Source organism: Lepisma saccharinum, chromosome 18 (assembly GCF_977018435.1).
Source record: "Lepisma saccharinum chromosome 18, izLepSacc3.1, whole genome shotgun sequence".
NCBI lineage: Eukaryota > Metazoa > Arthropoda > Insecta > Zygentoma > Lepismatidae > Lepisma > Lepisma saccharinum.
The window spans coordinates 22,014,908-22,032,037 of record NC_139246.1 but is presented as its reverse complement, the minus strand read 5'-3'; the positions used below and the strand labels follow the sequence as shown (position 1 = coordinate 22,032,037).

At 38.7% G+C, this 17,130-nt stretch overlaps 1 protein-coding gene across 1 annotated transcript in view; it reads left to right on the top strand.

Annotated features, from left to right (window-relative positions):
* Positions 1–17,130, top strand: part of LOC146002460 (BRCA1-associated protein) — a 54,952-nt gene that overhangs the window by 24,394 nt on the left and 13,428 nt on the right. The window contains exons 4-8 of the mRNA XM_083140311.1: positions 650–842; positions 4,676–4,938; positions 12,729–12,872; positions 14,598–14,763; positions 15,795–15,920. Coding sequence (XP_082996437.1) covers positions 650–842; positions 4,676–4,938; positions 12,729–12,872; positions 14,598–14,763; positions 15,795–15,920 — 892 coding nt within the window. The remainder of the gene's footprint in view (positions 1–649; positions 843–4,675; positions 4,939–12,728; positions 12,873–14,597; positions 14,764–15,794; positions 15,921–17,130) is intronic.

Sequence of the window (17,130 nt, the reverse complement as noted above, 5' to 3'; positions counted from 1 at the left end):
GGTCTATATTTTGATAAAGTCATAGATTGGCTTGGTAATTTACGTAGATGACAGCAGTTTGGGCCGGCCTCCGTGGTGGAGTGATTAACACAGTGCACTTCGACACGAGGGGGTCTCAGGTGTTAATCCTGGCTCTAGGATGAGTATTCTTTCTTCATCAATTTAATCATATCATCACTCATCCTCATATTTGTGATTAGTCAAAAGTGGCATAAATGGAGAGTTAAATAAGCCAAATCACTGAAGGTGGCAGTTTGATTTAGTATTGAGCCGTAGTTTTCACTAAATACAATCATGTGCATCTGTTCCAGTGGCCATTGCAATGTGAAACCTGTGATGTTTATTTCAGGTGACCTGTCACATAAATTTGTCTTTGAAAGTCAAATGTAAGAGCTGAGGCTACTAATTTCATGAAAAACCCAGTTCAGGCACATTGCACAGTGGTCCAGATTCCACTTTAAACTGTAGGCCCAGTGCTAACTAAGCTTATCTGAGCCAAAAGTCTACTTAAACAAGACTTTGAGTACTAATTTCTTTTTATATGCACACATATTGTAAATTTGTGATTGTACATAAAGAATTAACTTTTATGTGGTACTTTTGTGATAAATTCTTGATGTTAATCTTTGAACTTTGTCTTTTCCCACAGTGAAATGACTCCGATGGAACCAGGTGTTCACCGCAGTGAAATGGTGTGTATCTTAGCTGTGCCAGTTTCCATGACATGCCACGACCTGCTGCAGTTCACTGCCGCATGCCACTCTGACATTCAGAATCTGAGGATCATCAGGAGAGACAATTCACCTAACCAGTACATGGCTCTGATCAAGTTTAGTTCGCAGGTGAGTTGAATCCAGTCTCATAGAATTGTATTTTATGTATTTGAAATAATGTGAGCACTGTATTGGTCAATGTACATCATTTATGTGATTTTTGCAATATATAACTTGATCATTTTATAACTACAGAAAATTTTACAAAAATTATAACTACAAGTCATCTACATATCATGTAACATATCACATAGTCAACTAACATATTATCCAGTGGGGAAAAAACAGCTTGGCAAGTCCCTAATCCTCAAAAACTGTTCTGTCATGGAGTTTAGTTTCATATTGGCACATTTTTAGTGTGTGGTAGTGTACAGTGTGTCCGTAAAATAATGGTGGGGTTTTAAATAGTGATAGTTTTGGAACAAAGCATGGTAGAGAGGTGAATGATACGTCAAAGCAAAGAGAAACTCTCCAAATTTCTTACCTGTTCAGTTAGACTTCGATGTGTGAACCCTTAGTTGCCCTGCAGACATCAAGACGATATTCAGTCTCTTCCCATACACGGCAGAGAACATCTGGCATGATAGGCGAAACAGCTTCAGTGATTCTTGCTTTTAAATGGTCCAGATTTCGGACTTTACAGGAAAACACTTGTGTTTTGACATAACCCCACAAATAGAAATCCATGGGTGTAAGGTCTGGAGACCGAGGGGGCCAGGCAGTCCTCCCTCCTCGTCTGACCCATCGCTGAGGAAATGTTTCGTTAAGAAAATCCCACACAATTGGAAAAATGTGGAGGAGCACCATCTAACTGGAAAATGGAATTCTCCGGTATTTGGGGCACTGCATACCCTTGTAACATATCCAGGATGATGGCCCCCTTTATTCTTTGTTCAGCAAAAAAGAAGGGGCCAATAACTCTGACTCTCTCTTTCTTCTCCAACAAGCTCGTGCAGCTTGCGTGTCCTTGAAACACAATGCACATGCACTACCCCTCGCGCCTGTAGGTGTCAGCGCGTAAGCTTTCGCATACATAAACTTGGAGCGTTTATCTTTGCTTTGACGTATCGTTCATCTTTCTACCATGTTTTGTCCCAAAACTATGACTGTTTTAAACAACCAATTTATTATGGACACACTGTATAATAAAATACTTCCTGTAGCTTCCAGAATAGTTCCTTCTTATTCAAGTCTTTCTAATATACCTGTTCCTCTTAACTATAATCACTCACTTTTAATATCATCTAATGCTACCTTCCTTTCTACAAAACTTTTATTCATAATTGGGAAAAGAGACATGCGGTAGTATAAAAATACAGAGAAACTAGTACTCACTTTTATCCGCGAAGCTGTTTTTTCTGAAATTAATTGAAAAAGAAGAAAAAACAGCTTCGCGGATAAAAGTGAGTACTAAAGTTCAAATCACAAACCCTGAGACCTTCTGTAAACAAAACCACCTGCATGCAGAAAGCATTGTAAACTCATAGAACTAAAATAATCCACACGAAAATCCAGCATTGTTACAGGATTCATTACGTAAGGTAAAACAATGGCTATTAACAGTTTCATGCATCGGAGACACATTTAAATCCGATATTTTATCTTTCTCGTGGTTTGTACTTACCAATTATGTATTGCGGAACATAGTGGAAGGTGCCAATATGCTTTTTGCACGAAAACAAACACTTTTTCTGCTAAAATAAACCATTTTCCTTAATGCTACGGAAAGCACGTCACGGTGCGATATCGCTTGCTTTGCGAATTGTAACGCTTCTTTTGTTTTCGAATATCAATGTTTCCAACTCTATTGTGCATGAAAGTTGTAAAAAAGCCCCAAAAACCATCCACGGGTAGCCCCACAAACCATTGACGTTAGCCCCAAAAACCATCCACGGGTAGCCCCACAAACCATTGACTTTAGCCCCAAAAACCATCCACGGGTAGCCCCACGAACCATTCACACGAGGTTAGGTTAGGCCTGTTAGGTTAGGTTTCATTAGCACCCATTTCACCCCTAAATTAATCGAAAAACCATTTTCCTTTCTCGACAAAAAACCGCGCGTTTCTCGAAGAAAAAAAAACTCGCGTTTCTCGAAAAAAATCGCGCGTTTGGAAACCCTGATTCCACTAGCGAGATCGCGTGACTTCCGACGCTAGAGCCATCTGCAGGTACATCTTGGAAACCGGCATAATGTTGTCGATTTTCACAATATGCGCAATATTATTACATGAAAAGTGATTATTTATTGTTCTGCTGCATTGTAGGATGAAGTTTTAGGAAGAATATATATCGACGGAGGTTATAAACCTTGGAGAAACTCATTTCCGTAAGTAGTTTCTTGTGTAAAATTGAAGAAATGTGTCTCCGATGCATGAAACTGTTACCCAATGGCTAATTTGTTGTATGGGATACACTGCCGCAAATGACGTCTCACTTTAAACCCAATGCTCTTTCTTTTTTTACTTATTGCTTCACCTTTATGGTTAAGTCTTTGCACCAGTAATCATTTCCCATAAATTTGGCTTGTTTCTTGCATGTGAATTGAATATATTTTACTTGCATTTTTTTTAGACAAAATGATATAACATGGTAATGTATATTTCTAAGGATGACATAGATAGGAGTGTATTTGAAATTTGTTTGTAGATTTTATGTAAATTGTATCTTATGTAAATAAAATATATAATGGGCATAAACAGCCATATGCATTGCTGTAAGTCCAATAAATATATTGACGATGATGATCAAAACAAGACAAAGAAAGTTCGTAAATTTATTGCGGTTGGAAACTTTGACAAGCATCCTAATAACAATTTTTGTTCCGCCAAATATAGTGCACTTCGTAAAATAACTTGGTGACATGGCAAGGAAAGATAAGTGTGAACATTTTGTAGTAATATGCATTGTAACTTTCAATGAGCTTAGAGATTTGTGTACATAATGATATTTTATAACATTGGTTATTTTCTAAAAATAATCATGTGAACAGCAAGGAAGTAGTGCAACTTAGTAATATTGCCTGACTTATCCTAGAAAAATAACATTCCGAGTTCTATGCGTGCGGGAAGGTCTCAGTGTTCTCCGAGCTTGTTTTCAAAACACCAGCAAGGACAGCCTTTGAAAAGGGGTGAGAAACAGATTCTACTCAATATTTATGTAACGTTCTGTCAGTGGTATCCTGAAAAACCAGTAAATGAAGTGGTTAAGTTGGTATCCCAGTGCAGTGGTGTGTCAGTGTCTGCAGTTTTTAAGGATTATGAAAGAGAGAATGACCGGGAGAGTAACAATGTATGCGGCTGCATATTCGTCTGATGTTTTGAGAGTGGGTTCTCACATTCAGAGGCTCTTATATAAAATGAATAGGTGCGGCGAACTATGAGTGTAACAGCAGATAATTGCGGTCATGAATCAGCTGACGCAAAGTGATACATCGAATCGGTGAGACCGTTTGTGTACAGAAGGTCTCAGGGTTGGTGATTTACACTTTAGTTTCTCCGTATTTAAAACTTTTATATATTCTATTTGCCTTTATATGCATTATTACACACTTATATCATACCAGAATGCTTATCCCTTTATATACTTATTGTGATATATATATCTGTAAACAGGGGCTGCTGTCCATGACTGCCGAACAGCCCTGTACTTGGTACTTGAACCTGCAAAATGTCTGCACAAGACACCTGTAGAGTCTAGAGAACTTGTAAAATTTAAATAATAAAGAAGAGAGAAATGAAAAATGGGGGAACCGATATTCATGTAAATGACATCCTGGTCTTTTTAGGCACCAGGACATAAGTGCATACCCTCGAATGTATGCAGGTGGAGGCTGGGCATTCTTCGGGGTTCCTCCCTATTAAATGCTGAGGTTTTCAAAACTGAGTTGTCCTATTGATTTCAGCAAGCTGCCGACGACTTCTACAGCACATACAATGGTGTTCGATTTAACTCCATCGAACCAGAGGTGTGCCACCTGGTGTACGTGTCTCGGGTGGAAATGATGAAGGAAGGGAATGGAGCTGCTCTGCCCATGGTCGGGCACACAGAACTCCCCATGTGCCCTGTATGCCTAGAGAGGATGGACGAAAGTGTGGATGGCATTCTCACTATCCTCTGCAACCACTCGTTTCATGGAAGCTGCCTGTCGAAGTGGGGTGATACAACGTAAGTATTAATTAGAAACTTTTCACAGGCTAGAGTGACTTATTTTCTGTGAACGACATGATCGGTACTGAAGGCTTGGTGACCAAAATGTGTGCCAATATATCTCTTATCAGCTGATAATGATTGTATTGGTATCGGAAAGTAACTGTTGGAATTCTTTCACTAATGCCGGCCGATACTTTTCCAGAGTCTGGGTGTTTCGCAGAATCCGTAATAATGTCGAACGATACTTGCACAGTGTCTGAATATACTGGAAGTTTTTCAATGTCCATAATTATTAATTATTGTTACCTCATTATGGAAAGAAATGAACTGGGTGATTGGCAATCATCTCATGTGAAATTATGAATATTTTTAAGCAACAGTATAGTTCCATTTTAATACATATGTACAGGGGTAGAAAAAACTTTAAATAATTCCAGAGCCAGCCTTTTATCCCCCTCAAATATGGTCTAAGAGAGCCATGAATCCAACTAACATAAAACTACAAATTTTGAAATATTATTTTAAGACATTTAATTTAATAACACAGGCCTGCGAAATTGAAGTTGTTGAAAAATACAAGAGACGTGTTCGCTGAGTTTTATGTTATTGGGTGTGCTGATTTCGAAAATGACCTCCATTTTTTTCCATCACGTCAGGATTTTTTGTAAAATCGATATCAATATTTTTGCTAAAATCCTATGTGAAAAGGAATTTTCGTGAACAATTTTGCATGCACTATCTGGCAACAGTGGTTTTGATCCATTTAAATCTATGTAAAATTGATGCTTGGTGATGCAAATTGATTTATTGGCAATTGATTTTATTTTTTATAGGTTTAAATGGAAGAAAACCACTGTTGCCAAATCGCACGAGCCGCCTCTGGTCGAGAGAAAAACACAAACTTCCCTTGCGTTTACACTTTTTACATCCCATTATGGTGAAGTTTCTAGAAAAAAAGCACCAACGTATCATGTTCATTTGTGTTTATTAAGGTAACGTACGTAAAATAGACGATTGACCACGAGGAGCATTGTATGTGTACATGAACGTTTGACACAAATTGTAAACTGAACAAACAACAAAACCAAACACAAACAAAGTTTATATTTACGTACGTACCCTTTTGCCTTTGAAACTTCTTTTTGACGTTCTTCTTTTATATGCAATCTCAGGCCTGTCTCGTGTTAACATCCAACAGTAGTCGGCGAGCATGTTCTTGTCCCATCGTCCTTGATATTTGCGCTCCATATGTTTATTATCTTGGTGGAACCTTTCACCCTGTTCTTCGCTGACTGCTCCTAAATTTTCGGGGAAATAGTCCACATGTGAGTGAAGGAAATGTAGTTTGACACTCATGGAGCAACCCAACGCTTGAAATTTGTCCAGCATATTCATAACAATTGCTTTATAGTCAGGATCCTTGTAATTCCCCAGAAATTTACTCACCACATCTTTGAAGGCAACCCAAGCTTCTCTCTCCTTTGTTGTCATGCTAGTCTCAAAGTCTTTATCCTTCATGAGCTTGCGGATATCTGGACCAACAAAGATTCCCTCTGTCAACTTGGCTGCGGATAAACCTGGAAACTTTTTGCACAGGTATTTGAAACAATCGCCATCTTTTGGAATAGCCTTGACAAATTGCTTCATTACACCTAATTTGATATGCAACGAGGGTAACAATACTTTTTTTGGGTCAACTAAGCTGTTCCGAATCACATTCTTTGTGCCTGGTTCAAGATTTTGTCTTTTAGCCCATTCTTTCTTGACCCAATGTTGAGTCTTTGCACGGCTGTCCCACTCACAAATGAAGCATGGGAACTTTGTATATCCACCTTGTTGACCAAGAAGCATGGAGATAACTTTCAAATCACCGCAAATGGTCCAACTGTGGTTGGCATATTTTATTTTGTTGAGGACGAGAGCCAGGTTTTCATAGCGTTCTTGTAAATGTACCGAGTGTGCAACTGGTACAGATGCATACTGGCTTCCGTGATGAAGAAGGACAGCTTTCAGGCTCCTTGTCGATGAATCTATAAACAGCCTCCATTGATCTTTATCGTAGGTGATATTAAATTTGTTCATCAATCCGGGAACATCAGAACAATAGACCAGGTTCTCCGCTTCCTCAAAGTACTGAACAAAGTCCTTTTCTCGATTCCTGTACCAATAAAACGTGGTTCCTTTGGCCAATAAATGTTTTTCTTTCAATCTGGAGCCCAACAATTCAGCTGCCTCTTTCGAAAGACCCAGATCTCTAGTCAGATCATTAAGTTCAACCTGAGAGAAGGGCTGAGGTGAATCGCCTCCAGAGGGCTTATATTCGGTATCGGAGCCTTGGCCGTCTGGATGTTCCGAGTCTGAAGACTCTGAAGAGATGACTGGTAATTCAGTTGGAGGCAAAGGCACTGGCACATCAGGTCCATGAGGAACGGGGCGTATGGCCGATAGAATGTTCTCAGGATAAGAGATTAGCTTGTGATTTTTTCGGTTATACCCACGGACATGGCAGGCACAAAAGTAACAGTCATCACAGTGGTTCCTCGGCTCCCTCCATGTCATAGGAATTCCAAAGCATAAAGCAGTCTTCTTTCCGTTGAGCCATAAGCGTAGATCATTGAGACACTGCACACACACTTTATGAGGAGCCCACGATTTGTCCTGGTCTCCGAGTTTCATGCCAAAATACGAAAGATAAAGTTTTCTTACATAGTTTGTAATGCTCCTCATGTGATGTTTAAGAGCACTATATTCGCCGCATATGTAACAAAAGTCATCTGGCACATTTTCACAACGTCTCGAACTCGAAGCCATGGTTCACGAAACGCACAGAGGAAAACACCAGTTACAATTGTTTTTGTGATGCAGTTTCCACTTGTCACTGTATCAGCGCACGCACGACACTACACATGAAAGACAAATTGAGACCAACCTACAAATTTCCACGTCTTTTATCTTACTATGAACATGGTAAGTACATGATCTGCTGGGTTAAAGAGCGATAAACTGAGTCCCTCATGAGGACATCTCTTTTATATCGTTTCTGCTGCCTCCAGACAAGTCGCGAGAATTCAGTCTTACGAATAACACGTTCAGGATCAATCCAGATAAAGCTCGACACAACTGGAAGGTGACTGCCGATTACGCTGGCTTAGCGAGCGTTCCTGCAAAGTCGGCGAACCAAGATACATAAAGTTCACCTATCACTTCCCTTGTATTTTTTTCATCGCAGGCCTGTGTAATTAATAAAAGGATGGATTAAATATAATTATTTATTGCGATGGAATGACCTTCGTAACGAAAGGCTCTACTGGAAACAGCATGAATTACTTACTATACATTCTAACATATAGCTGACTCTACCATATTGCCTTCAGGGTCATTCCATGCCAAACCATCTAATGGCGGTTGCATGACCATTTTAGAAAAAAATCATTTTTAGTACATAGGTTTGTACATGTTTCTAGATATCAAAACCAATGTTCAAAAAAATTTATTGTCTTTAGTTCTCTTGGGGCAGCCATTTTTCCAACATGGCGCATGGCTTTTTTTTGCTCATGTAGCAGTATACAGAAACCTTAACATCTCAAAAACCATTAGAGCTAGAGACCTGAAACAAAATTCATTTTGTAGCTAATGAAGTATACTTCCTATGATATTCAGGTATGTTTTGCTTGAAATTGCATCGTAAGTACGAAAATTATGGTGGAAAATAGGGTAACAATAGTTAAAAAATTGCATTTTTAAGCTCTATTTTTTTAATGAAGGGGTTTAGTCTAAGGCTTGATTTTTTTTTCATGTGTAGACCTACCTGCAGGGTGTCTGTAAATAAAATATCAGTGCTTAGAAATGCACCCCTTTTTTACAGCATGGGCTCAAACTTGGATGTTCATTGAATTTTGACAGTTTTCTTGGTTAAATATCTCAGATGGATCCCCTTTAAAAATTCTGAAATTTGGCATATAGGAAGCCCTTCATGAACCTAACTCACAGTAAAAATCTCAACTTTTAGATTCAACTAGTTTTGGTCAATATGAGGTAATGTATGTCACCTAATTTCTGACGTTGCAAAGTAAGGTTAAACTACATTCCATACTTAGAATAATGAAGTCTTTTCTTTTTCTTTTTTAAATTTGGGTTAAATAAAGGCTCAGAAAATATAATAACATAAGGTTTTAATACTTGACTTACCATAAATTGAAATTACAAGGTATGACAATTGAAAATCTGTGAATTTCATTGCAAAAGTTTGATTTATTAGGTACCCACGACCAGTTTGTATTGTCAGCTCCAAAACTGAGCTTCCCACATATTTTTATCAATGTAGCAGTACATGCAGCTTAAGATAGGCAGTGGCATGCCCAGGAATTTCGAAAGGGAGGGGAGGGGAGTTACATATGAGTCATTCCATGCCAAATCAACACAGATAGGTGCAATTTCCAACCTGACCATCTCCGATTTTCTTGAAATTTGGGGAGTTGAAACTATGCAGGGAACTTAGCAACTATAAAAATTTTGAGTCTCGTGCGTCTTGTAATTGTTAAATTATTCAAGGTCAAAGTTAGCATAAATTGTCCTTTTTGAGCCCACTTAGCCATACTAAATGTGCTGTAGCTCCGCCCCTATTTCGCGTAGGAAGCTCAAATAAATCTTATTGCACAGGGAATTGAACAAGCTTTCCAGTGATATATAACAAGCCTACCTTTGGATGAAATTATAATTTTGTCACGTGACCTTGACTTTTGACCTTGAATATATCAAAACATGTCATCACCAAAAATCGTGAAAAAAATATATTTGCCATACTCTAAAACATATTAAAAAATCATTCTGGGACTGCAATGGGATCAGAAGATACAAAATAATATGTGTCACTATGTGACTGATAAAAGCTTCATTATATGAACTATGACGAGTCAAAAGTCCCTTAACACCCCCTACAAAATGTAAAGGAGTTATCCTGGGTACAATTGGTCATGAAAGAAATAGGTTAGGCACAGGGAGATCTCTAGCTGTGTGTGTCAAGTGCAGGTCCGGCATATTGTTGACCGCCATCTTGAATTCAACGCAAAATTTTAAAGGAAAGGAGGTGATGTGATATATCAATTCAGACTAGAATTTCACGAGAAATGAAGCAGCGAAGGCTTTTCCAAAGTATCTTTAGCCAGCAATAAATTATATGCCTATCTTTCACTTACGATATATGCACATTATAATATTGTCAATGTTTCTGTGAACACACTCATTGACGTTTCTCACACTCACATAGAACATTTGGCAATGTAGCAGGTGCAATATCATCGCAAACAGCTACTATGCCTTCTCTCAGATGGTCAACATCACAGACTTTTAGTGCATGCACCATTCTCTTCAAATGTTTCTGAAGGTAAAAGTCCTCCTAAGATGTTAGATCTGGGTAATGTGCAGACCTTTTAATAGATCCCTGTCTACCCATCAATCTACCTAGAAATTTACCATGAAGAAATTGCCAAAATGTCCACATAGCGTGGTCACACTGTCCTGTAAGCAAGGATGAAAAACTTGCTCACTTAACAAATCCAAGAAGCACTCACCATTTAAGGTTCCGTTGTTGAATATGGACCAATCATTCCCATTCTTCATATACTATAGCACATCATTAGCTTACCAGCAACAACCCTTCGGCTGGAATCAGTCTACTGTAGATTCTCAAATCACAGGTATTGCATATTCTTTTTATTAACTTCAGCGTGAACATAAAAATTAGCCTCATCACTGAAGAATTTTTCATTCCAAAGGAAGTGTCACGTAATTCTTTGAGATACTTTTCCCAATATTTTTCACTATTCAACTATTTGGTGAATGTCGCTGATTAAAATCATATGCAATGGTGCGTATACTTCTTTCTCTCCCGAGATGTCAGTGTGATTTCGATGAGTTCCTAACACGCTGGAGCATTGTAATGCTATGTTTTTAACACCTCGAAACGGAGGAAATGGTTATACAAGCATGCAGTAATAACTTTTTGCTGGCTAAAGATATATTGGAAAAACCTTAGTCGCTTCATTTCCCGTAAAATTCTAGCCTGATTTGATATATCACATCACCCCCTTTCCTTTAAAATTTTTGCGTTGAATTCAAGATGGTGGTCAACAATATGCCGGACCTATGCTTGACACACACGGCTAGGGATCTCTCTGTGTCTAACAAATGTATTGGGTTATGACCTCCACAAACCCCTCCTTGGGCACTCCACTGAAAGTATGCTATTTATTTTGGGGTGTCAAAGCTGGTAGAATATATTATCTTTTGTTTCCTTTATTTTCCACTTTTTTTTTTCCCCAAGAAAAGACATTCGTTGAAATAGATGTGAGTCATGCACAGCAGAAGATTCAGAGACATGTTTTGATAGGGTATACAAAATAAAATGGCTAAATTTTTCAGGAGACTGATTAGATGCCAGAGCCGATTTCCCCGATTTTGTCTTAACATGTTTTCAAGTGGGAAATTTGAAATTGGTCAAGATTTTAATAATATGTTTTATCTTGGAAACTACAAATTCTACAGTTACAAAAGATACGTCGTTTTGTTCAGCAAAGACTAGGCTATTACCCTATATTCCAGTAACCCTAATTTTTCTTTTGTAAATAACAGAAAAAGAAGATAATACTTTAAGATTTTTTTTTCACTGAATTGTAATTTTGTTGGGCCCCCACGTAGTCAATGCCAAGCCAAGACGTGAGGGTACAAAACCGTACCTGCATATTGTCCGATATGTGTTGCATTTTGCTGGCAAGAACACTTGCTGCTTATACTTTTGGAGAGAAAAAAATCTAATTGAAAAGCAGTCTATTTTCAATAAAAATATATATTTAGATAATTACGAATGCCAGAGTTAAAAATTATAACTTATTTTCTTAAATACAGTCTAGGCTACAAGCCCCTGTCAAAAAAACTTATTCATTCAGCAAATAGAAGAAGAATTAGATGGAATTTTAAAATTCTTATTTTTTTTTAAAGAAATTTGAACCCCATCAGCCCCCCACATAGATAACGCCAGGACTTGAGGGTTTAGAATATTTCTTCCATGTTTGCTGATATGTGTTTCAATTTCATGGCAAGAATTGTGCACTTGCTACTGATGTTTTTGGAGGAAAAATAATATTCTATTGTAAGAGCCGTGCTTTTCTTCTTTCGCGAGAAATTGGAAATTCCAATTTTTTTAAATATCTCTGATACTATGAATGCTAGAGTCACCACATATAGTCGGCTACTCTGTGGATCATTGTACATATTTGTACGTCCTTCATTGAAGAGTCACACCCATCTCTGTACTATAGAATCAACTTAGGACATGTTCTCCGTATATCTCACACAGCTTATCTTCTAAATATCTTATTATCTCATACATTTGAACAGGTTTCATGATCCTCACATTCAAGAGATGAATTAGAGAATCATTTGCTGTATGAATCATGATTTAATAAATGATACATGCTGTTGAAATAATGTGTAAAAGAGAAATTACATCTTCCACAAGTAGCTAGCTATAAATAAAACACACAGTAAGTGTTTATGGATGCTCATTATTTCACTATAATAATTGATTTCACACACCATATAAGAACAAATGTTTACAATTTGAAACTGATTTTGTACATTTTTTAATCATCAGAGAATTGGATCTCTAAGTGCTTCTTATCCTTTATCATGCAAGTAGTTTTGCTAAGAAGTTGAAATGTCACAGATGTTATCTAGAAGGTTAACACAATTGCCAACAGTAAATTCTTAAAGCTTCTACTTGTAACTATGTTCCATTTTATTTTCAGTTGCCCAGTGTGTCGCTACGTGCAGACCCCAGAAGCTGTAGCCGATAACTACTGTTTCGAATGCCGGTCAGCAGAATCTCTATGGATATGTCTTATATGTGGACATGTTGGGTGTGGAAGATATGTGGAAGGTCATGCATACAAGTAAGTACTCTGCCTGGTAATGACTAACTTGTGTTTGTGCAGTGGATTTGTTCTTTAATGGATTTTAATATGCACTGACAATTTCTGTAAATTATGTGATATAGGTGAAGTATTTATTGCCTTCTTAATTGTTTATGGAGCTGAAATGTAGTGATGATGTGTGAGGGTTATTCCAGTTATATTTTATGAAATCTATATATACGAGGGCAAATCGAAAAGTCTTTGCCCCTATTTTTTTTAGCCGAAATATTAGTGTGATTGAGAAACCGAAATATACATTCAATGCAATAGGTTTTTCTTGGAATGGCCCAGCTTTAACTCTCAGCTGCTCCGCGGCACTGCGCTGCTGTCAGTATGCAAAGATGGCTTCAGTACTCAACACGTCCACGTCGTATGAGCAGTGAAGTGTTTAGTTTTCTATGGAGTAAGGGACAAACGCCCATCGAGATCCATAGGGAAATACAGCCGACGTGTGGGGAGAAGTGTCTCACTTTGAGAAGTGTGCGGTGGTGGTGGTGTGAGTTTGACCTTCATGACAACCTCCACGAGGCCAGGTCTCATGTGGCAAACAGGACCATCGACAAACTTCAGTCATTCGAATTGGCAGATTCTGGAGCATGCACCCTACAGTCCAGACCTCGCCCCCAGTGATTTCCACGTGTTCGGTCCACTGAATAGGTTCCTGACAGGACAGAGCTTCATTTGTGACGATGAAGCGACGACCGCTGTCCGGTGGTGGTTCCACAATCAACCAGCCGAATTCTACAACAGCGGCATCTCCAAACTAGTGGTGCATGGTACATAGAATAATTCCTATATTTTGATTTCCCTGCATGTTTATTATTTCGTCTGAAAAAAAAATTGGGCTAAGACTTTTCGATTTTCCCTCGTATATAAAAATAGCATTCTTTATGTGGCATAACCAGTCAGAATGGTGGTTATTAAACATACAGAATGTTAGATGTAATCAACCACTTCTCGGCATGGTACATGACAATGAGTGGACATGCGCAACATGAACAGAGCATGATGAGTATTGAAATCAGCAAACACATCAGTTGCAGATTGCAACAATATATTCACTATTTTCTTGCAAACAATTCATTTGTGGAACCATGCTGAATGCAACTTTTTGCTTCTCCTAATGTGTACTTTTTACTCTTAGTTTGTAAACGCAACCCACTTCTCCTGAGAGAGCCTGGGCGATCATATTACATTAAACCTGTATGTGAGAACAGGATATTTGAAAAGATAGAGAAAAATAAACTTCAAATTAAATGTAGCAATATAACTTTTTTTGAAAGAATTTAGATTAACTAATTACAAAAACACTCCATTTTCTTCTCAATGATAATTGTTTGTTAAGTCTGTATATATGTTCAGACACCCCACTAGCAGGACCACCATGAGAATATAAAGGACTATAAATATGTATGAATGCACAATCACTTATGAATACACCACAGAATCTTCGTGTATATCATTTCTGTCACAATAACACAATTTTGGAGAGTTTCTGAAGCCCCCTCCCAGCAAAAAGAGAAAACAAAAGAAAACTTACATTGCTGCTGTAATGAGTGATCTCATCCAGTTAATTAATTGATCAAATTTGTATTATTTTATTAATTAATCATTTTGTTCACTTTCACTTTGTATGTTAAGTTGATACATTAGTAGAGAAGATGAAGGACATGTCATGAATACTTTGTTTTTTTGTGTTTGCAGCCATTTCCTGGAGACCCAACATTGCTATTCAATGCAGTTGGGCAACAACAGAGTATGGGACTATGTGGGTGACAATTTTGTCCATCGTCTCCTTCAGAATAAGGGGGATGGGAAGCTGGTGGAGGTTGGTAGCAACCATGGAAGCAGTCCTGAAAATAAGGAACAGGTTAGATAACACTGTTCTATTGCGAACAGTAATAGTGTTTAGTTCTACAGCCAAATAAAAAATTTCCCAGATGGCGCAGTGGTAGCGTCGTCGCCTTGTAATCAAGGGGTTCCGGGCACATAGTGGTTCGGATCCCACTTTAAATTGTAGGTCCAGTCCCGATTAACCTTATTGTGCATAAAGTGGACTTAAAACACCAACTCAATCAACCAATCAATCAAATTAAAATTGAAAGCTCAGTAAGAAATCATGCATGTGGTTTATCAGGTTAAGTACCATGGTTAAAATGTGTGTTCCTGTCCACTGGTCATGGTGAGATTGTGGCAGGTTATGGTTTCTAGAACCAACCAGGCCTACTGCAACATCATCATTCACATTTCTGTATCTGTGGACCAATAATTAATGAGCACCAAACGAGATATTCATGGAAGAAGCAAAAGCTATTTATTCTGTTGCCACGAGTACTGATTTTAGTTGATAAAAAATACAATTTAAATTTCTTTAAACTCACAAATATTTATATGAGCCACAGTATGACCCAGCTTCAAATTCCGATGCAGGTGATCTAAACCAGGAATTTTTTCAATCATTTGCCTGTTTCTGCTTGGCTCTGAGGCCCACCCAGCCTTGTAAAATAGGTACCTGGGGGTTAAAGGTGACCAAGCATGATGCTGATCACATCATCCCAACTATGGTCAACATCAAGAATATGTGGAGCTCTATGCCTCCAAATCACCCTACATGCCTTCATGGCATGTGTGCACATGCACAGGGGTACCTTTGCCTTACCTCATAAATATTTAACCAAAACATGCACAGATTGATTTATTAATGTTCATTATGGTATGAAACATGTCATAACTTTGAGAAGAATAAAAGTGAAATCAATATTAAACATTTTCTATATTCACTGTACATTTTGCCCTTTGGCGTATTCTTCGTAATACTTGAGGCTTATAATTTTATTTAAAAAGACTTCTTACATTTCACTGTACATTTAATTTTAACTATACCTCTCTTCTGTATTCTAGGAAAGTGAAGAGAAAATGGACTCGTTGCAGTTGGAGTTCACATATTTACTGACAAGCCAGCTTGAATCTCAGAGGCTGTACTTTGAGGACAGAATCACGCATGTAGAGCAAGAGGCTATGACAGAGGTATGTACAATATGTAGTCTGTGTACAAAAGAAATCAATCATGATCTACATCCTTTGCCAAAATACTTTATTTAGGCTAAAACAATACCACGTTGGCCTGATATCAATGTGATACTTTGAAATTGAAACACTTCAAAATAGTTCAGATTATTTTAAATTTTTTTATAGATCTATAGCATATCAATTTACGAGGCGCATCCAGAAAGTAAGTTTCCCTATTTTTTTCTTGTGAAAGTAAACATAATGAGTCGTGTAAATTGCGCATGCGCAGCAGAGCTAAGACGTATCAATCATATGCCAGGCGGACAGATCACGCCCGGTGCCAGTAGCGAGGCAGCAGTGGTCTGAAGTGGAAGCTCGTATTCCTTCTTCCGCCGCATGCCAGTAGCGAAGCAGCAGTGGTCCGAAATGGAAGCTCGTATTACTTCTCCTGCCGCATGCGAGGTTCGGTCGGTGATAAAGTTCCTGAATGCACAAAGCATTGTGCCAATTGACATTCATCGTCAGCTCTGTGAGGTCTATGGGCCGAACATTATGAGTAAGCAGATGGTGCGTCGCTGGTGTCGGCAGTTTTCGGAAGGTCGTCAAAGTGTCCATGATGAAGAGCGCAGTGGGCATCCGTCCCTCATCACTGATGATCTGGTTGAGCTGGTGCGGCAGCGCATCGTAGAGAACCGTTGAGTAGCCTTTTTCCGCAGATATCGCGATCCGTGTTGCATGAGATGTCTCGCAGCGCCTGCTGTTCAAAAAATTGTGCACCAGGTGGGTGCCGAAAAACCTGACACCCGAACACAAAATGAAACGTTCAGGAGCAGCACTGACATTCCTGCAACGGTACCATGATGACGGCGATGATTTCCTCGACAGAATCGTCACGGGCGATGAGACGTGGATTTCGCACTTCACCCCGGAAACCAAGCATCAGTCAATACATTGACGGCATAGTGGATCTCCTGTCAAGAAGAAATTCAAACAGATGCTGTCGGTACAGAAAGTGATGTGCACCGTGTTTTGGGACAGGAAGGGCATTTTGCTCACTGACTTCCTCCCCAGAGGTGAAACGGTGAACGCTGACCATTACTGTGAAACTAAGGAAATTGCGACGTGCCATTCAAAACAAGAGGCGTGGCATGCTTACTGCAGGTGTTGTGCTCCTCCATGACAATGCTTGTCCACGTACGGCTCGGCGCACAGCAGCTGTTTTGACGGA